Source organism: Trematomus bernacchii, unplaced genomic scaffold (assembly GCF_902827165.1).
Source record: "Trematomus bernacchii unplaced genomic scaffold, fTreBer1.1, whole genome shotgun sequence".
In the NCBI taxonomy this organism is placed as follows: domain Eukaryota; kingdom Metazoa; phylum Chordata; class Actinopteri; order Perciformes; family Nototheniidae; genus Trematomus; species Trematomus bernacchii.
In genome coordinates this window covers 2,753,732-2,775,556 of record NW_022987876.1, presented here as the reverse complement: position 1 = coordinate 2,775,556, position 21,825 = coordinate 2,753,732, and the positions used below count along the sequence as shown (strand labels likewise).

At 40.4% G+C, this 21,825-nt stretch overlaps 2 protein-coding genes across 6 annotated transcripts in view; one reads left to right on the top strand and one right to left on the bottom strand.

Moving 5' to 3' along the window:
• LOC117469543 (transmembrane protein 132E-like) overlaps positions 1-21,825 on the bottom strand; it is a gene marked incomplete at its 3' end in the record, with an annotated part of 339,657 nt that overhangs the window by 72,209 nt on the left and 245,623 nt on the right. The window lies entirely within an intron of this gene.
• Positions 4,642-13,842, top strand: LOC117469630. 5 transcript variants are annotated; one of them, XM_034114104.1, is made up of 8 exons: positions 4,642-4,973; positions 5,296-5,352; positions 6,350-6,417; positions 6,612-9,279; positions 9,614-10,662; positions 11,232-11,393; positions 11,953-12,048; positions 12,543-13,842. In XM_034114104.1, exons 5-8 carry the CDS (start codon positions 9,622-9,624, stop codon positions 12,861-12,863), a joined length of 1,620 nt encoding a protein of 539 aa, XP_033969995.1. In that variant the 5' UTR covers positions 4,642-4,973; positions 5,296-5,352; positions 6,350-6,417; positions 6,612-9,279; positions 9,614-9,621; the 3' UTR covers positions 12,864-13,842. The 5 variants fall into 4 exon arrangements, 3 of the variants coding, with proteins under 3 accessions (XP_033969995.1, XP_033969996.1, XP_033969994.1); XR_004554606.1 differs by having other exon boundaries at positions 11,232-11,387; XM_034114105.1 differs by lacking the exon at positions 6,612-9,279 and having other exon boundaries at positions 11,232-11,387.

Genomic DNA, 21,825 nt, shown 5'->3' with positions numbered 1-21,825 from the left:
GCTACTTGTGAAGCCTCGTGTATAAATGTTGTCTTTTTCACGAGATTGCTGCGATATATTCAAATCGGGTTGGTCCGGTGCAAGGTCTTTAAGCAACAATTTATCTGCCAAACTTCTCCTTTCGAAAGGATTGGAGATTAGCTCTTGAACAGAATTAGCCGGGGACCGAGGTCCGGAGACTCCACCTGCACACGAAGCCATCCTCATCAACTACTGCGTCAACCGGATACGAGTCACTGTCCAAACTACTCACAGACTGCACTGGGCGCTGACATTGGCGCCCGGTGACCGTCATCTTTGACGACGCTGATTGGCTGAAATTATATTTTCGCGGCATAGTTTACACGTTACAGATAGCAACAGTCAGCTGCTGGTGGCTGCTGCTGCACTGGTTGAAGGCTCCTCTCTTAGCGCCCAGACGAGAGAAGGTGCATGGGCAAGGCCAGGCAGGAAACATGTGACTTATCAGTAACTTTAGACATCGTAACACAATTTTAAACGAGATTTTATTGTAGATTATACATTTTACTGATACCAATTATATAATATTTACCTTGTTCATTAAAAATAAAAATAAAAACATATATATTTTTTTAAACATATTTTTTTTTTTAATTTTAATTTTAATTATTATTATTATTTTTTTTTTTCAATATGGGAAGAGGTGGGGCGGCGCCCCTAGCGCCCCTATGGACCGGCCGCCACTGCTTCCGTCACAGAGTTGTGAATTATGTTTTATATGAATTATATCGTGTGTTTTACCATCTCCAGCACTGGGAGTTGATACTGCAGGAAACACAGCTGCTACCCAGCCACTGGGTGAAGTCTTTTCTGAGCTCCAAACATAGAGAAAGAACAACAGGAGGAGGCTGTGTGTGGGCTATGTTTCCCTCGCCACCCCACCCCCCACCGTGGAGACCTCCCTCAACCTATTTGTTCCTCCTATGCCTCCCTAAGCTTGAATCACATCAGCAAAGTTTATGTGTTTACCCGAAACAGGCGAGACGGCGGTCCATCTGGCGGCCTTGGGCTTGGAGCTCGACTGCACGGCCGCTCGCTACCTTACCTCCTCGTCCCGCTCTGATTTCTTTTGTATCTCGGATTCCTGCCTTGTAAATGCTCTGGCAGTCAGCATCAGAAAACTATTTCCAACAATTGTGTTTAGGGGTTTCCAACTGTGACTAGACATGGCAGGGTAGCAAAAATAACTGCACAATACAGTAGCTTATTTATTCTTCAAATGTCTCATTGGATTTTGAACATCTAAATCAAGTACAATAAAACTGAGGCACGGAAAAGGAAATGACACAAAACACAAATTAAATCTGATTTCCAAAGAAACCCAATGTTCCCTGCTTAACTGTAACAGTCCACATCTAATGTCTAAGCACTAATACGACGTTGTCAATCTTTTACAATAGCTCCCTTTTGTTTCCAGAAATTGAGAGGACATAATTGGGTATGAAAGTTTAAATGGAAAAACCTTTCTATAGTTTGGGGTTGAATACATTTCCAGTTTAAACTGCTACACCAAGAGTCCTTCTGATTTCACTGTAATTGCAGAGATGGACCCCACTGGACAGGAAGACAGACGAGCCTTTGAAAGCACTGATTGTTGAATGATGTGCCGCAGGGCGTCAGTTATAGATGACGCTTGGACCACCATCACTCACAACTCAATCAAACCGCACTTGATGCTTTTCCATCCTGACTCCAATCAATCCATTTTCTATAAGCAAATTATGCTCCAGTAGGCCCTGAGGATTTGACAAATCATGCCACCGTCACAGCAAGATATCTGGGTTCAGGTACATGTATGGTTAAATGTGCATACACATGCTAAGAGTTCAGAACCAGAAGGAATGGAGAGTCCATTCAGAAAGAGAGAGACAATTTGTAAATTATATTTCATTTAACGAAGATCTGTTCATCAAAACAATGTGAAAAAGGAAAAAATATTTGGACTTAAAGCACAGCTGGAGTCAGACTCTGCATCAATGGCTCAATCAGAGCAAACTAATTCTCCAATCAGTGCACAATGTGTTTTACAGAAAGACTGCACATGATGGTGGTTATGAGGCGGTGATGCTTCAGTTCTTAATTAAATACAGCCATTTTAAATAGAACAAGTGGCTAAATGAACATCTACAACAAAATTACAAGGCAGCTAAACTCTTTGAACACTTCAAAACGCATTGCTATGTGTGAGTCAGCACAACACTTGCTAATGTTCTCTCACTGTGGAAGTTTATTTTACCTCCACCATCTGGTGACAAGCTTTAATGTCAATGATTCTCTTGTTTTCAAAGGTAGGTTACATTGCCAGAAACACTTCACAAGCTTGTATTGTTCTCCATTAAAAAAGCTTGTACAGTATAACATAAGCTCAGTAACACATTTCAGTTTAGGTGGCCTCTAGAGGACGATTGGACGTCTACAAATACATGTCTAAATGTTCCTTTAAAAGCAATTTACTCCTAAATGTGATGTTCCAATGTGTTGTCTGAAAGACAAAGAGTAAATACTGTGAAGTTTGGAGGGTACGCGTTGCCTTTATATTCTAATGGAGTGTCAAACTAATTGCTAAACATGGGGAAGGTCATTCACCATCTGTAAGCTATTTCTCTGCACTGCTTCATTTGCCAGCTTTTTATTTGTTGCGAAAACAGCAATCATCATTATCTTACACTGCTTTATAGTTGGCTTTTGAACACCTAACATAACACGTCTGAATAATGAGCAAGCAGAAGAGAAATGGTATGAACACAAAGCCTATTGCTCATGAAACTATACAATATGTCTGTATATATAATTTACCTTTGCTGCAGTATGCGTTCCATTTTATGAATATTATATAACGATAACTTTCAAATTTGAAGTTGCTATGCTCAATAATTCTTCTTTTTAATCCAATCCAACTTTATTTGTAAAGCACTTTAAAACCTCCAGACCAAAGTGCTGTACAGAGAGATACATAAAATATAAAATCACACAGCTCAGCTCACAAAACATAACAATAAGTATAGAATCACAAAAAAGGTTTTTAAGGTGTATGGTTCTTTAGTGTTAGGGTTAGGGTTTTCGGCTTTTTGCGTATATTGATAGTATTTTACAGACAATATACTGATAAGGAACGAGAGAGTGGACAACATGCCACAAAGTGTTGAATTTGAACCCCAACCCCTCAGTTTGCTCTTCCAGCTGAGCTACTGTATAAGCACTATTTCATCTGGTGACATTTGCAAATTGCTAATTTTCTTGTGGACAATAAATCAGTAAATATTGCGCACTATTCCTATACATTGCATCCACATGTATAGAATATATGGACCGACTGAATTATGCACTGACCTGCACACATAACTTCTGACGCTGGCTCTGTTGGTTAGGAGTAGCAGCGGCTTAAGTTAGACAAATAACTCCCAGCCACTCGCTCCTGACCCCCAATCAGCTCTGTCAATATCCGGTTCTCCTGTTCCCACTCCTCAGCCAGTCCCTCCATCCTGCTCAACTCTTATCAGTCTTTGTCCTTTAACGCCACTCTGCAGCTGGTTGGATTGAGGCGTGTCACTGTGACTGATGTGGTATCGACAAGCTATCAGTCTTAGTAGGGTGTTCACCAACGCTGATGATCAAAATCCAATTCTTTTTGATTGTGTCATTTGGCGATTGAGGGGATCACAGTCTCATTTTACCTGAGTAGCCTAGCCTCTGGAGCTGCATTTAGAAAAGCCCACTTGACTGAATATAATTTAAGGCACTTTCAAAATAATCTACACAAAGAGCTGACCGACCCCCCAAATGGACCACTGCTGTCTATCAGCTGCAATCCTTCCAGCCCGTATCAGGCCGACACACACACGCAGCCACTGAAGCACTCACATGTCAGCATAATGAAGTTAGACAGCGTGGTTTGTGACGCGGCATTGTCCTTGTTCATTCGTGGCACCATTCCCACCACACACGGCCTCTTCACCCCTTCCAGAGCCGAGCGACCAGGATATTGCTAATCGCTCACAATGGAGGGATTAGCAGGCGAGGACAATGGGGGTCTAAATGTCAGAGCCCTGCACCTGCCCAAAGCCCCCTCTGTCAAACAACAGTCAATGGGCAGCAGGCGGCTGGCCAACAGAAAACATTGCCTGTTGATAACGGTATGTATTAAAGGCCTCCAGAGGCGATTAATACATACATACACCATTACCACCACACCAGACACTTTATACAATCTTGTGATAACACAATCTCGCACTAATGTACATTCTCAAAATATTGAAGTGACTGTTGTTTTGTATTTATTGATTGTTGTATTTTTATTTAGGTCTTAAAATGTGTGTGTAACAGTTGTACATATGTTTAGAGTTAAATATTAGTTAGTATTAGTATAATCACACAAATTATGTGTTTTGTACAGTATTTAATAATTCTGTGTTCTTTATGTATTAATTGTTCAATACCTGACTAGGTTTCAAATCAGTGGGCGGAACCTCCAGAATGTAGTCGCTGTACTCAGGAGATTGTTTTTGTGGGGACTTCCCCCCTTCATATTGTGTCCCTCATGTTTCCTCTTCCCTTTTTTGTGAATGTCCCACGTGAGAGGAGTCAGTGTGAGGGATAGCTCATTTCATAACTACACTGAAAAAACTGATTCTGACCCCTTTTAGATGTTACATGTTTTAATCTAGCCTTTTTTAATAGATTTGAATGTGTTATAGCATCCTTCTTATCTTTTTTAATTAATCTTAACATATTTTGTCACTGTTTAAAACAAGTTCATTTCATTCATTTAAAAATAATTAGAAAAAATTATGTACCATTTAATTACCACATAATACTGTCCTGTCTGCGCATGTGCATACACAAGCAGACCGCCACTTTTCCCTCCATTTTCCATTCGGAATCGGAAGGACAGGACTGCCTGTGTATAGCTCCGCTGTCGTGAGGTGAACATTCTCCACGGCTCTCCGTTTTAAGTAAGTAGGCTAGCTAATTTATAGCATTGGGTGTATTATATTATACTTAAATAGGTAGCTTTTTGATAGATTAACATTAGCAAACGTTAACGTAGGCCTACAGCAGCTAGCTAACTGTTAGCCTAGCTTAGTTGTGTAGTAATGTTTAAGTAATTTAAATGAAGTGTAACATGCATCATTAACATTATAAGATAATTTAATACTGCTCTCAAGTTAAATACGTGTTAAATTCAATCTTTGTCTTGTTAGACTTTATTATTAGTTGTTGGCTAATACAAGTTGAATGTTAAACTGCCTGTTCCTATGGCTTTTTTTTTTGTAGCTTCAACTTCCCCGCTGCCCAGCTTGTATACTGGCCATGCTGTCTTCCTGACCGACTGTAAGTATGTTTTATTTTATTCTTATCACTGTGGTAATATTAGGACACAACTAAACATATGAAATCACGTTGGTAAGGGTGCTTTTGGTAACGTTACTCTCTGGCGGCAAGGGGTTAATGTTACTGCGGCTAACGTTCATATCTTGGTCTTATAAGCGCTTTCACACCGGACCGGAGTACTTTCCCCCCGAACTAGGGGGGAGGGGGGGTAGTCTTAGTTTCGCCAACACCGTATATAATATGCTATAAGACAAAATGCGTCTATGATGTATTTTCGATCTTTCCAATCCAGACGAGAGATCTTTCTCTCCCCCGTGCCCCGTCTGTGTGCGAGGGGGCGGGGCAGTTTACACACAGGCGGCTGCTACATGCATTCAACACACGGCGGAGAGAGAACTAAGCGCTCCGAGGTGTGTTTAAATGTTACCCGTCTTGAGGTGGACTCTTTGCCAAAAGTGAGAAATAATTGATAGGTTTTGGCTATGGAATAGAATATTGTAACGACCCGGTATAGGGTGCTGTGTGGGTCACTCAAGCATCCCCCGGCTCTCTGCCAATCACAGAGCGGCACAGTAATGCTGGTCGGCGTGCGGGCCTGTGGTTGGGGGAGCAAAGGGGTGGGTGTGTGTGTGTGTGTGTGTGGCCTGTTTCCGACTCCTATTGTGGAACGTTACAATATAATCATTTAATGTCATTATACATGTACAATGAAAGAAAAGCTTCTCCCTTTTTAAAAGGTGCCATCAAGTGCAATAACAGTTTAGCATGTAAGGGTGGTAACACAGGCAATTTGTCTAAACATTTAGCAAAAGTGCACCACATCCAGTAATATTTAGGCTCTATTTAAAAAGAAAAACGTAACATTGTTTGTCACAAATAATTTTGTAGGATTTTGAGTCATTGGCCTAACACAAGTTAGTAATCATTAGCAATCAATTACCTTTTTTCATTTACCATTATTATTTTTCATTTCTGCTCATCTTTATTTTTATTGCAGGTTTTTCTATCTGATGTTGGTGTGATGTAGAACAGAACCTTACTCTTTGGGGACCTCATGTTGTTTTGGTAAGTCAATTTATCAAACAAATTCCTTACTCTTCAAGTTTTGAGCAAACTATTAGGATTTTCGTTTAGTTCACTCTGCTTAGAGATCCAAATTATTTGTAGATTACCATGACCCAAAGGTGACTGTGAAACACCATCACTAATGTTTGATTCCCCCCCCCCCCCCCCCTTTTCTCTCTTTGGTGTTTGTCTAGTTTATGTGGCAGTGTAAAGACTGTGGCGCTGAAGTGTCTAAGCGATCACAAATTCTCAAACATTACAGACTAAAACATAGTCATTTTGGGCGTGGCCATCATATTAAGTGTATATATCCTGATTGTCCATGCATTTTTAAGGCTTGGAATACTCTTTTGGTACACTTGTCAAGGAATCACACCAATACCTCAAAGCCCTCTGCTGACATATTTACTACATTTTCCTGTCATCTATGTGGCTGTAGTGAACTCGGAACAGAACGTGATTATTTTGTGCACATAAGCCATCATCTGAGAAACAATGAGACAGTCACTTGTATGTTTAAAGGCTGTGCATACAAATCCAACATATACAGCACCTTCAAGTCACACAAAAGACGGAAGCACAGCTTGCATTCATTGGTAGATTTTAAGGACGGTGTTGTACAAGGAACTTGTGTAGGTGAAACTGGAGAGCCTGGTGTTTCAAACAATGAGGACATTTGCGATGAAAGTCAGTTTGATGATGTTGATTTAGATACGTCGAAGGATCAGCCAGAAATAGAGCAAAAAATTGCGGCAGTGTTATTAAAGCTGGAAAATATTTTTCATGTGCCAAGTGCTGCAGTTGATGAATTGCTGGAAGAATTTCAATATTTGTTGAGCACAGCATCTTTGTGTAGTACAAGAAATGTGATCCATGACACACTAAATAGTTACAATCTACAAGTTGACCAGTCGGTCATTGAAGAACTTGCATCTGCTCTGTGTACATCTAATCCTGTGTACAAGGCTATTGGTAAAGGTTGTCCTTTGGCAACATCCTTTAAACGCAAGCAATACTATAAACACAATTTTAAAGTTGTGGAACCCATAGAATATATCTTGGATGAGAAAGATAAAAGAACGCTACAGTATGTTCCACTATTAAAGTTTTTGCAGCAGCTTTTCACTGATGGTCACATTCTTAACAAAGCATTAGACAGTCAACTCATATCAGAGGATAGAGGAGAAGAAGTGGTATACAAGTCTTTTCGAGATGGTTTGTTTTTCAAGGATAACCATTTTTTGTCAGGAGGTGAATTGCGAGTGTTACTGAATTTGTATGTCGATGACTTTGAGATTTGTAATCCGCTTGGCACATCTCGTAAAAAGCACAAGATCTGTGGCGTTTATTGGACTCTCAGCAATTTACCACCAGGTTGCCATTCTTCGTTATCTTCTATTTATTTGGCCTTACTCTGCAGGTCTGACGATGTGCGAACATATGGCTATGAAAGGGTCCTAGAGCCCTTGTTGAGGGATCTTGTCATTTTGGAAAGTCAAGGTATTTTTATTGCACAGCTTGGAGATTGTGTTAAGGGCACAATACAGTGTGTCATAGCTGACAATTTGGGAGCACATGGAGTAGCTGGATTTCTTGAGAGTTTTTCAGGTGGGTACATTTGCCGTTTTTGTGTGGCACAAAAGTCTGAAATTCAGGAGAGGGAAGTGAGTTCAGGTGCATTTACTCTCCGAAGCAAGGAGATGCATGAAACGCATGTCAGATCAGCACAGGAAAATCAAAAACATTGTTATGGTGTTAAAAGAAGTTGTGTTTTCTCTGCACATCTTTCTCATTTCAATGTCTGTACTGGCTACCCTCCAGATATTGCACATGACATCTTTGAAGGCATATTACCAGTCGAGTTGGCACACTGCCTCAATTTGTTCATTTCCAAAAGATATTTCACCCTTGAAAATCTCAATGAGTCCATTAAGAAATTCCCTTACAAGTGGACAGACAAGAGTAACCGTCCTCATGCTATTCCCAGGGCATTCACGGTGAAGAAAACTATTGGAGGAAATGCTCACGAAAATTGGAGTCTTTTGCGATTGCTTCCATTTTTGGTTGGACAGTTGGTGCCCCCAGATGAGCCAGCCTGGCAGGTCGTTTTGGACCTTAAAGATATCGTCGAACTAGTTGTTGCACCAGTGCACACGACACAATCCATTGCTTTCCTTGAAGCCAAGATTTGTGACCATAGACATAGGTTACAAGAGGTGTTTCCGGGTATAAAGATCTTGCCCAAACATCATTTTGTGGAACATTATCCACAGATGATCCGGTCTTTTGGCCCACTAGTTGGGATGTGGACAATGAGGTTTGAGGCGAAACACAGTTTTTTTAAGCAGGTAGTCCGCCACACACGCTGCTTTAAAAACATACTCTTGTCCCTGGCGGTGAAGCATCAGTTCATGATGGCATATCATTTGGAGTCAGCCACAACCGAAAAGTCTAGCCTGACTGTCTCAGCTGTTTCAACGGTCTCTGTTGATATTTTGCATCAGGATGTACAGAAGGTCCTACAGCTGAGAGACCCTGATATTGCTCACATTCAGCTCACAAAGAATGCATCTGTTAATGGAGTGAACTACAGGGAGGGTATGGTTATTGCTCATGGCTCTGCTGGTGGCTTGCCAGAGTTTGCAGAAGTTATCCAGATGGTTGTTGTGGAACAGAGCTTGAGCTTTATTGTTAAAGAGCTGAGTGCTTGGTATAGGGAGCATTTTAGGGCATTTGAGTTATGTCCCACGTCACAAGTCTCTCTCATTCAACTTGGCGCCTTGGTAGACCAGTACCCCTTGGCAGATTACAGGATTGGAGGACGGCGAATGGTGACACTTAAACGATTCATACACATAAAAGGTTAGGACAGTCATTTGTGTTGTGTTCATGTGTTGCATGAGTTGACATTAAGACACTAAATATGGTAACAAGAGGGTTGCTTTACAGGAGGATTCATTTCGTTTTTAGTCAAATTGAAACTATAATCCTTGTGGGAATTTTTTTATGGAAGGTATCCAGTCCTCTGACGTCTTCCTTAGCTAAATTACCCTCATGTTGCCATGTATTATAGAAATGTGCATGTTAATTAAACTTACCTACTCTAACTTTGTTCATAATAAAAGTGTATACTTAAGTAACAACATTGTCAAATATTTATTTAACAACATGTTGTTTTGTGTCTTTTAACAATTAGATTGAAGAATGGCACGACATCTGAAGTTGAGGGTCATTGTGGACACGGATGACTGTAGAAGACTTGATCTCCATTCAGGAATGCCAAAAACTCTGACAGAGTTACACGATACAATTTGCCAAGCATTTGGAATTGAAAGAGACTTTCGTATTCAGTTCATGGATCCTGACTTCAATAATGATTTCATGAATGTTACATCAGTACAAGACATACAGGACCGAAGTACGATCAAGGTGGTGTACATACTTGATGATGTGGGTTCGAGTCCATCTTCTTCAGTGCAGAATGCTCCCAGCACTCCTGGATCATCTGGAGCACCAGTAAGCAGGCAAACATCTTCCAGTGTGTCGTCATTATCCTCAACAAACTCGGATAGCACCATTATTCTGCCACGTACAGACACTGAACTGAGAACACGTGCATGGCCACGCAAATTCCCCATTCCTCTCTTTCCATACAATGTAGAGGTGCAGCTTCGACGTGGAAATGAGAGCTTCAGAGAAACTGGCACTCGACTGCAGATCACACCAGGGCTGAAATCGGACATCTTGGAGAAGCTAGCCGAGGACATTTTCCAGTATACGGCATATCCACAAAATCTCCAAATAGAGGAGGTAGCAGGGGCACTCGTCCAAAAATGTCCCTGTTTGAAAGAACCATCTGCCACTGGTTACTATGGCTGGATGATTAGCCTAAAATATAAAATGGCTAATTACAGGACAAAGATGCGAAACCTTGGCTGTCCAGAAGTGACTGTAAATGCTTTGAAAAACAAATCAAGTGATGAATGCATCCCAGCCAAAAATGTAAAGAAACCTAAAAAGGCTGAAGTCAACTATTGTCCTTCACACCCTGCTGGCGAAACAGATGAAAGCCTAGAAAATCTGAGACTTGAACTATTGAATGATGTCAGACAAAGAAGCAATGCACCGTGTGTAAAACAGAAGATGTCCAAAACATTCTCCTACAGAAGAAAAGAGGTGGTGCAGGGAAATCTATCTGCTGGAGAGTTCAAAGCCAGGTGGCCTGCACTTTTCCATATTGATGAGGTAAGTTATATATTTCACATGGTGAATGTATGGTGAAATGTCTATTTATCGTACACATTGAGCTAATACAGAGCAACATGATCATACATTTGAAATGGTGTTTCTGTCCATCTGATAAGTCCAATATTCACTATCTTTTAGCTCTGTTTTTGCTCTCCACCAACTCCTTAGTAAAGTATTTGGCTCTTTAGCTGCTCAATGTTCCGCTTTCCTCACCATCTATTCTCTAACTGTATCTGTCTGCTGTTTGATTGTCTGAAGAAAACAGCTGCTGCTGGAATTGGGGTTTTCACTTTATACCTCAACATTTTACCCATTGTCAATTAAAAAAAGTATTAGCAAGGTTTAAACAACCATACAGCTTACAGGTCTAGTTTTAATTCCTTGCAATTACCTTAGATTAATAGAAATACTTTGGTTAGAACACACTGTACACCAATACACATCTCATTAAGGACTTGGTTAAAGAGGTCAAAATGAGAATCTATCCTTTAATTATATAGTAGATACAAAATATCATTACACCAATGGCTGAATGTGCTCTTTGTCGTTTTGTTTTTGCATAACAGATACATGCTGAATTCCAGCGCATAACAACTATCCCACTTGAAACGGCCTTCATGGCGCAGTTGGACAGCCATCTACCTCAGCTGACATCTGTCTTCCAGAAGAAGGGAGGAGTTGTTGGCCAGAAACTAGCCAAACATCTGGCGATTTTGCAAAAGGTAAATGTGTGTATACACTGTTTTATACAAATTGTCATATACTCTGTGGAGCAATTTTATGAAATGTACCTGTCTAGTACCGTATAGAGCCCCATTTGCCTAACAACAGCCTGGATTACTTGCCAGGTGCAAGAATGCAAGACACTTTTCTAAGGAAATCTGATCTTAATAATGCAATAGTGGCATACTGGTTAGAGAAGCAGGCTTGTGACTGTAAAGGTGCAAGTTCAATCCCCAGGTGGGGAAAGTGAAAAAGCAGAACCTGCCTTGAGCAAGTCACTTAATCCTCAGTGGCCAACAGATCAGACTGTGTTTGTACTTGGCAGATTCCAGGTGTGAACTGTGAAGAACAGAGCATTGCTCTTGGTGAAAAGTCCCTGGATGAGTAGAATTAGTAAACAGTGCTATCGCCCTAACACATTCAGACCTCTGACATTGTAATACATTTAAGTCACAATTCTTTAACATACTTTAGGTCAGTCCATTTACATGTATAATGAAGTCATTGCAATATTGTTATTATTGATGTATTTAGAAATATTTTAATTGTAATTTTTTTACACAGGCAACAAGTGATGTTAACCTTAAAAGGGAAGCAATCCTCAAGGCACTTTGCATCCACCTTGGTGAGGATGATGGACATCTCATTCGGGAGTATATGGTGAGTCATTGTAATTGCATTTGCCAGTCACATGTAGTGTTTTAAGATCCTAGTGTCAGGCATCAATTTTAGATAATTATTTTTTACCTTATAAGAAGCATGAAGGTTGAGCATATTTATATGTATGAATGTTGATATTCATCAACAGACTAAAGCATTTCAAACCATCACCTTGTTTCTTTATACGATGAGGTTGGCTTTATTCATTGTTTTTCTTATTGTCCAATGGAAAGACCATAATCAACAATGTCTTAGTCCACCTGTCAATCCTCTCTGACTTCTGACACTCATCACCAAGCTTATTGGGTCGTACGTAAATCTTTAAAAACACCTCACACATATTTAGTTTGATTCAGAAATATATACAGTATGACCAGCTTTGTTTTAAGGGATTAATAGGTATGTGAGCAATATTACAAAAAATGTATAAGATAAAGTATGTCATTAAAATTACATATATTGAATGAATACATGTTTTTTCTTTAAATATACAGGACATCGGAGGAGATGACATCACCAGAGACCTGCAGAAATCTACCATGGGCGTATACGTCATCAACAAGGATGGTGGAGAACCTGGACATTATGACGACGTTGGGATTTTTGTTGTAGGACTAATCATTCTGGACAACATTGGATCTGTAGCCCGAGCTTGTGCCATCATGCTGGGAGTCATCTATACACTGAACATGGCTTACCCCAAAGAGCTAAGGTACTACTATGAATTCATTCAGAAAGTGCTCTTGCAAATGGATGGTGAAAGGCTTTCCCCCAAAGTCCTTGGACTGAAGAACAAGATACATGCTGGACTGTAGGATTTCTTCAGCCGCTCTTGTGAACCGATGCCATTAAAGCATTACAAAAACACCAGTCAAACCTCAAAGGTTGGGAGAAGAATGTGGAAATGTTGATGGACTTAGAAGACATGTATTACATGTATTAATGTGTAGGTTATATTCTCCTCAGCTGTGTAAGTCACATGCTTCATGTTACGTCAGGATTTATTCTCTGTCTGTTTCCACTGCACTTTGTTGCATTTCGTTTTTATCGAAACGGCAACTTTTTCTACCTTAGCCAAGCGTAAAACATTTTATTTTTTATATTGGCAATTTACATCTAGTTCTGGAGAAGAATGGGAAAATATTACATGTATTAATGTGTAAGTTATATTCTCCTCAGCTGTGTAAGTCACATGCTTCATGTTACGTCAGGATTTATTCTCTGTCTGTTTCCACTGCACTTTGTTGCTGTCATGGCCTCCACCTCTGCCTAGTCTGTCTCTCCCCATGCGTGTGTGTGTGTCCACAATCCAATCACCTCTGCTATAAGACTCCGGCCCTGACTCCTCCACTTCGCCATATCGTAGACTCTGTAACCACAGCTTCAAGCCAGCCTGACTCCTATCCTGTCTCCAGACCACCTCCAACGTTGGACCCTGTCCCGCTCCTCCAGGCTCTTCTCCCTGCACTCTCCAACCTGGTCAGACCTCCGTTCCCTTGGACTCCGTCTAGCTTCCCTGGCTCAGACCCCCCTGCCCAGTAATATTCAATAAACGTTATTATTGTGTTTGAAACTCCTGCCTCCTGTCTCTGCTCAGCTCCTGGGTTCCCTGCTAGCCTTAACAGTGGCCAGATTGTACTGTTAAGGCTAACAGGGAACCCAGGAGCAGAGAGTTTCAAGCAAAATAATAACGTTTATTGAATATTACTGGGCAGTAGGCAGGGGGGTCTGGGCCAGGGAAGCTAGACTGAGTCCAAGGGAGAGGGGAACGGAGGTCTGACCAAGTTGGAGAGTGCAGGGAGAAGAGCCTGGAGGAGCGGGACAGGGTCCAACGTTAGAGGTGGTCTGGAGACAGGATAGGAGTCAGGCTGGCTTGAAGCTGTGGTTACAGAGTCTACGATATGGCGAAGTGGAGGAGTCAGGGCCGGAGTCTTATAGCAGAGGTGATTGGATTGTGGACACACTCACACACGGTGGAGGCCATGACAGTTGCATGTTTTATTCGAATCAGAAGATGTTTTGTGTAAGACACATGCTTCATGTTACGTCATTTTGTACAAGATAATAAAGTAAGAGTATGTATCAAATATGATGTTTGTTTTTTATTTTAATATATTGAAAGTTAACATAGTAATAATGGCTGAAAATGTTTAATTAAATTCAACTTAATTTTTGTATGTAGAAATTAAACTATTGAATTGATCTGAATGTACAAAAAGAAAAAAGGTTACTGTTACATAATCCATTTTAGTATACTTAACATGGGTTTAGTGAGTACATTTTACTCGGAATAGTTGAGGTGAAAAGTATCAGTATAATTAAATTGAAATTACTCAAAATAGTTTAACTGAAAATTATCAGTATAATTAAGTTGAAATTACTCAAAAATAATAAGTACAGTGAACTTAAAAAATAAATCTGGATTTAGATAACTTTGTTTTGTGCATCCACTTACCTTAATAAAATTAAGTAAATTCAACATAACAATTTTTTCAGTGTACTGATTTGTTGTTTGTTGTTGTGAGTGAATAAACGGAGATCGACACAACAGTATGCTGGCTCGGGTCTCAGCCAATATCACAAACACAACGCAGAGACAGCTTATCGACACCAGTTACATGTGCACGTGTAAACATGACTGTGTATATATATACATATTTGCACACGTATTTTTATATACATTTGTTTTCGTATTTGGGATTGTTGGAAAACGGCATTTCTCTCCGTCTGGACACACAAACTGGAAGATTGACAATAAAGTTGACTTTGACTTAAGTCCATCCAAGCAGTCTACTTTTTAATTAGAACATAGAAATGAAGCTTATCTTTCCACAGCAAAGAAGCCTCATGTTTTGTTTTTCCTCACTGCTATTTTGTTTTGCCATGGTTTGTGAAAGTTTAGGCATTTGAGGCAATGCTAAAAAGTAAGAACGTTATGCATTATTCAATGGCAAAGTTAAAGTGAAACCTCAAACAAATGAGGGATAAACAAAACCAAAGCCTTCCTAATGACCCCTAGAGGCAATGATGTATACGAAAACACACACTAAATAGTTTCCAATCGAATACACACACGGAGGATTTTGATTTTTTTAAACCCGTAAAGCTCTTCTTGGGTCCAAAATATTCATTCTTTTTTTTAAGAGGGAATCAATCCAAAATGGTCAGACCCAATACAAAGGACCTAAGGATTTTAAAAACATGATCCAAAATGTACTCAACCAGAACAGACTAAAATATAATATTATCCAACACTAGCTGCATCACAATCCCACACCAGTTATCCAGCAGAGATGTCATTGTTCTTGCACGTCATGCAATTCACACTTGTTTTTTCCACTGAAACACGTATTTGCTGTTGTGATGAATAGATGACCAGCTGTGATCAGAGCTGATAGGAAGTCAGCTCAGATCCTCATGACTCAGAGGCATATTGACACAAAGACCCCAGGCTAAAACAACCGGACAATATCTAATGAGTAGATATTGGAATCCAATATCTAATGATTAGATATTGGATTAGATTCTAATCTAATTTTGTGGTGAAGGGACAAGACATAGAAATTAGTGAGAATTATACAACTTCCTGTTCCCTCGTCCCAAATGTTTTCAATGTGCTTTTGGTTGTACGCCGGAAATGAAAATCTGATGTTAACACAAGCTGAAAATATGTTTATGGTCTAATCTACAACATAAAACCCGGAAGTAAATACCCCCACTCGTGAATATACAACGCTTCTTTGGGTAATAAAAATGGTCGCTAACATAGCATTAGTGATGCGCACAATCATGTAGTTCGTTTATAGCCTAACGTTAGCTTTTCACTTCAAATATCATAAAATTGTGATAATATGTGGAGACAACAACATAAATAGTGCCATATGACAAAATAATGTGAATGTAAAACCACCTGTTTTTACTGAGGTCCTTCTGCTTCTCATTGCCTTACTATGCTATATTCAGTCTATGTAGCTCCATTCATTTGTGTCCTAGCCTCCTGCCGAACAAAACACAAAATTCCCCTTTACATTTTACCAGCAGGCATTGAGAGAGCAAAATCCTTCTCAGGGTCACTGGTAACAAAATAATTGTCTCATCCGCTGAGGAGAAAGCTGGCATTCTTTAGCGGCTGGCTTTTTATTCAAAGCAAGGGCAAAACTGTTTGGAGAAATATTGACTTGAGTGCTTTTCACACTTTACAAACCTGCAGCAGAGGATGAGGACTCCACTTTCAAAAGACGGCACATTTCTGTTTCTCCCTCCTCATTTTCCTACATGAATCTTTGAAAGCCGACTGAAAATTGGCCCTTGCACGTGATGGTAATTTTCTCAACAGTGCCATCCAAGATTCTCCAAATTCCTCGCCGCTTTACTCACGGTGCAAGAGCCTCTCAGTGCTCAGAAATGCTGGTATCAATCTTATCAGTGCATGCCTCTCTAAGCCAGCCAGAAAACCTCAAGGGATGCTCTGACCTTCATCTATGGAGATCACTTCATGGAAATTGAAAGAAAGTCCAGTATCACCATCAAGTGAGCACGATACAAGGATTTGAGGAGTAGCTGTTATTGAACATTCATGACAAGTAGGACTATTTGGCCATGGCATGTCACTGCAGACAGAACAAGCTGAAAAAAGGCTATTTTGAATTCCTTCATGTGACCCAGTTATGTGAAGAATTCCAAGTTGAATACTATATTGGCCAAAATGCCAAACTAGATTTCAACATATTTAGCGAATCACTACTTAGTGTTTACAAACTGTATGTACTAAAGCCTATTATGCTCATTTTGAGGTTTCCTAACTATTTCTGGCCATACTGTAGGAGCTGTATTTAATATGAGTTTCTCTGTCATAGTAGGACAGAGTCGTTGACACTCATCACTTTTTAATTACCTGCTGAACTAAAGTGAAGTTGACACCTTCATAATAAGCCCATGTGTCCTGGGAGATCTTTTGACACCGTGATAATGTGTCAGGATAATATGATTAGCTGTCTAAACAGTCACCTGTCTATCAATCAAACGTATTTACATCAAAGAACCCTGCTGGGATTATTAGAAAGACAAGACTAACGATTAGATGCAAATTAGGTTGGTAACATCTACGAATGACTTCCTAACTAATGTTAATGGAGAGCAATCACCTTTATTATGCATCTTAAAGAGACGCTTCTATTGGCTAGCGCTCCAACACATTGTACGTGATAGGCTAAGGGGCGGGACGTCTCTAAGCGGTTGAACAATCACAACAGAGCCGGCCAGCTAACCAATCAGAGCAGACTGGGCTCTGGTTTCAGACAGAGGGTGAAAAGAGGTGCTGCAGCACAGACAGTATGAGAACAATAAAGAGCTTTTTGAACATTAAAGCATGGAGACATGTAGAGACACTACATACTGATATACACCTGAACATCAGCAGGAGAGGACTCTTTAAAGTAGAGACACTACATACTGATATACACCTGAACATCAGCAGGAGAGGACTCTTTAAAGTAGAGACACTACATACTGATATACACCTGAACATTAGCAGAAGAGGACTCTTTAAAGTAGAGACACTACATACTGATATGCACCTGAACATCAGCAGGAGAGGACTCTTTAAAGTAGAGACACTACATACTGATATACACCTGAACATCAGCAGGAGAGGACTCTTTAAAGTAGAGACACTACATACTGATATACACCTGAACATCAGCAGGAGAGGACTCTTTAAAGTAGAGACACTACATACTGATATACACCTGAACATCAGCAGGAGAGGACTCTTTAAAGTAGAGACACAAAATACTGATATACACCTGAACAAGATAATAATATGTCCTCTTTAAGTCAGATTTAGGGTTAAAAACAGGTGAGTTACTGTCAATAGCTAACCAAAGGCTAATGCTAAGGAACAGAAAAACCCTCAGAGGACTCATAAGTCACATATTCAGAAAACAAATAGATATACACAACACAAATAACACAAAACCACTGAAGCAAAAAGGGTTATGAAAGGATTGGGAGAAAACCGACAAGAATACAAAAACTGCCAAACAATAACATCCCTCGTCTTCTGAGATAAAAACAACGCTGTTGATCACCACGTTTTCTATGTAGAGGAGGCAGCATACCAAGGGCCCCCGAGCATTCCTCTGCAAACTGACATGGCTGACAGAGGAAGAGAGGGAAAGGCTGACTGATGGGTTATGAGCCCCCCCCCCCCCCGCTGTCTCCCCGCATGTACTTAGGAGCTGCCAAACCCTGTGTGATATTAATGTCATCTGCCTTTTGTAATTTGACTTGGGAGTTCAAATCTTGTCTCAGCATTGCCTCTCTCACGTCTGCTGGGTCTTACATCTCCGGAAAAATAAGGGAAACAGAAAAGAGGAGAGAGGCTCGTTGGGCTTCAGTTTTCGAGCAGATGTCAGATGCACCTCACTTCCTCCCATAAAGTGGGATGAGTCTGCTTCTTGGAGACGGAAAAAAAAAGGTCATTTGGCAGCGCGCTCGACATTTCACAGCAATATTTCTTGCGTAGGAAGTGGTAAATGGGAGCCTTAACTCACAGATGGCACGCACTTTGGTGAGAGTCATAAACCGACTGCTCCCTCTGAGGGATTTGTTTGTGTCGAGCAACTGATACACGTCCAGGATGGTTTTGATTAATGCTGACAGTGGCCAACAAATACAAAGTGCTCATGCATTTTGGTAAGTTAGATGTGTGGAAAAACAGCCAACCAGATCAGTAGCATGCCAAGTAAACACAGTGCACTGTTTGAGCTGTGCATAAAGTCAGATGTATGCATTCAAACTGTCATGTTGTTGCTATGATTTTGCAGATTTCATTGCGTTGCGTTTTGTCTGTTTTTCTGCAGAACTGAAGCTGTGCCATCGGTGGATATTATATCAAAGAAATACACCAGCAGGCCGCTACACTTCAAAAATGCTAATGAGTTGGTGTCAGGATGTTCAAAACAGTATCACACAACTTGTTCAGGCAGAGGCACTGACAAGTTCAACTCGAGATGTCTTGTTCAATACATATCTTGTATGTAATACATATTTTAGAACAACTCAAACATTGACAGTTGTTCAAGTATAAAAAACACATCTCAGATATTTGAAAAGTTATTTAATTTTGCTGCATTTCACATAAAATCAAATATGTTTAATGACTGAGTATTGTAATGAGATGGACTTTTTAGTGTAAAAAAACCACAACAAATATGCACTAAAATGCAAACATAAGATATTGTATATGCTCAAATGTCCTTTGCCTTTTAGGTTGAGTACAGGTTTGCACAGCTGCACTTTTTTGAAAGCTTTAAAATCACATGGTGTGTACTTGTATTAGTAGATTGCATGGGTTGTGTAAGATTATACAGTGTGAGAGTAGAAAATACTCCAATCATAGTATGAGTCAATGCTTGAATGGAGCGAAGGTATCAAAGAACAGTAAGGACAGCTATTACCTTTCTATTCAACGATGCACATTAAAGGACCTTGAGTGGAAACATCACCAGAATAGTAATTGTCAAATACAGGCTAATGGAAATAATATCATTTGAATGCACATGGTTCAACATGCTTTTAACGTTGCTTTGGAAACAGAGACGTTTCTCCGTGATGCAGTTAATTTATACCGCTTACATTTCTGCCATTAATGCTACTTCCTCCTCTATACCATGGCTGTGACTCATGCTAACAGCAGCTGTTGCTTTAAAAAGCGCTCCATCAACAAGACAATTAAGGGTGTACTTCTTCCTGTCTATTCCACCGAGGCTGACCCTGACCTCTGACCTCCCTGCTCCATCATTAACTGATCACATTTCATGCTTTACGAGGCACCGTATTTCTGCTTTTCCATTTGATCTCGCCTCCTTCTTTTTCTAATCAGCCAGTCCAACCTGGACAATTAGACCGCTGACACAGCCCTGCACTTTACACCACATTTACATATTCTTATTCATGTATTGGCTGTCCTCACATGAGACACTGTGCCCACACAAAGGCTCAGGAACATCAAAAGAGCCCGGATACCGCCCTCAGATAAATATCTCAGGCTATGAGCTAAGGGGTGAGAAACACCAGAGGAAATAACAAGAAAGCAGATGAGCCAGAAGCCAATGGGTGAGAGTTTAAATTATGCAGAGTCGTGTGGGGGCGAGCTCTCGATCAGACCAGAGAGCAAAATAAGAAGCGGAGCCTCAGTTAATTGTCGGAGACAGAGGATTGAATTTCAGAAGACAGAAGAAGCAGCTATCAATTATGGTTGATAATCAATACGAAATATGGCCTCCTTCTGTTTTAATGTGCAAGTGGGATTTCCTGCTCTTATGTGAGGCACAAAGGTGCAACATAAAAAACTGTTTTACATTTTCCAACATATATAAATAAGCCTCATTAAAATATACTTGTGGATTTTATTAAGAAAGCTTTTTCAGGAGAGAGCTTCTCCCAATAAGGGTCCGACTGGAAATACCAATTGGACTCTATTGTTTACTTCTATAACAAATTGACATCACTATGTAACACTTGTGTTTCTATTGGCTAGCACTTATTGTACATGATAGGCTAAGGGGCGGGACATCTCTAAGCGGTTGACCAATCACACCAACTCTTTTAATTTATATGTGCAATGCCTTGTCTTGTATGCTGCTGCAACTGAAACATTTACCAAATTGGGATCAATAAAGTACATCTTATCTTATCTTATTCATATTATCTAACCAATCAGAGCAGACTGGGCTCTGGTTTCAGACAGAGGGTGAAAAGAGGTGCTGCAGCACAGGCAGTATGAGAAAAATAAAGAGCTTTTTGAACATTAAAGCATGGATACATGTCCCAGTACATGTCGTTTTAAAGGTCCCATGTCATGGCCATTTCTACTGATCATAATTCCATTGTTGAGGTCTACTAGAATAGATTTATATTGTGCAATGTTCCAAACTCACATTGGTTTCTCATACAGCATCTCTGTATAGTATGTGTATTCACTCTCTGTCCTACACGGCTTGTTGGAGCTCCTGCCCCCCCCCCCCCCTCCCCCTTCCTGTGAGTCCAGTGGCCGTCTGCGAGACAGCGAGACACGGCAGAACCCAGCCCGAAACACACACACACCCGCAGCCTGGCTGGGAGTTTGTGTGTGTGCTCAGGCTGAGTTCCGCGGTGTCTCGCTGTCTCGCCGATCCCACACCAGCTCACAGTGTCCCGCTCCTCGCAGCAGCGAGCCTCGCAACGTCCCGCCGTGTGTGTGAGGAAGTCCGCGGATTGATCCAAACGTAACGGCTCCGCGGACGTTACGTCACTATACCCAGGAAGCAAACAATGGAAAAAGAGAAATCTCCAACGAGGTGTTCTGGGGCAGCATAGACAGGTCTTTTCTGTGTTAGAGTTTTACTCGCTACAGGGTGTACTTTGAGGGTTTGTGACTCTGCAGACCGTTTACATGCAGAAAAACCTTCATAGCACACAAGGGGACGGGTGATAACCAGAAAAGCATGACATGGGACCTTTAAGATATTTTGATGCAGAAATGTTACATATTATAGTTTTAAAGTAGAGCAACTCCTTCCATCCATACATTAAACTGGGGTTTGTCATTTAAGATATGATATATAGTGAACATCCAGGATGAATGCGTTTTCTTTTATTAACCAAGGTCTTAAGCTCTTTATTCCGACACATTATCAAAGTACGACCTTGGCTTTCATAGTAAGAATAATGTTTCATTTTCTTGGATCAGATAGAAAATTATCCTAACAAGTTTTTTTCCTTCTGAACGGTAGC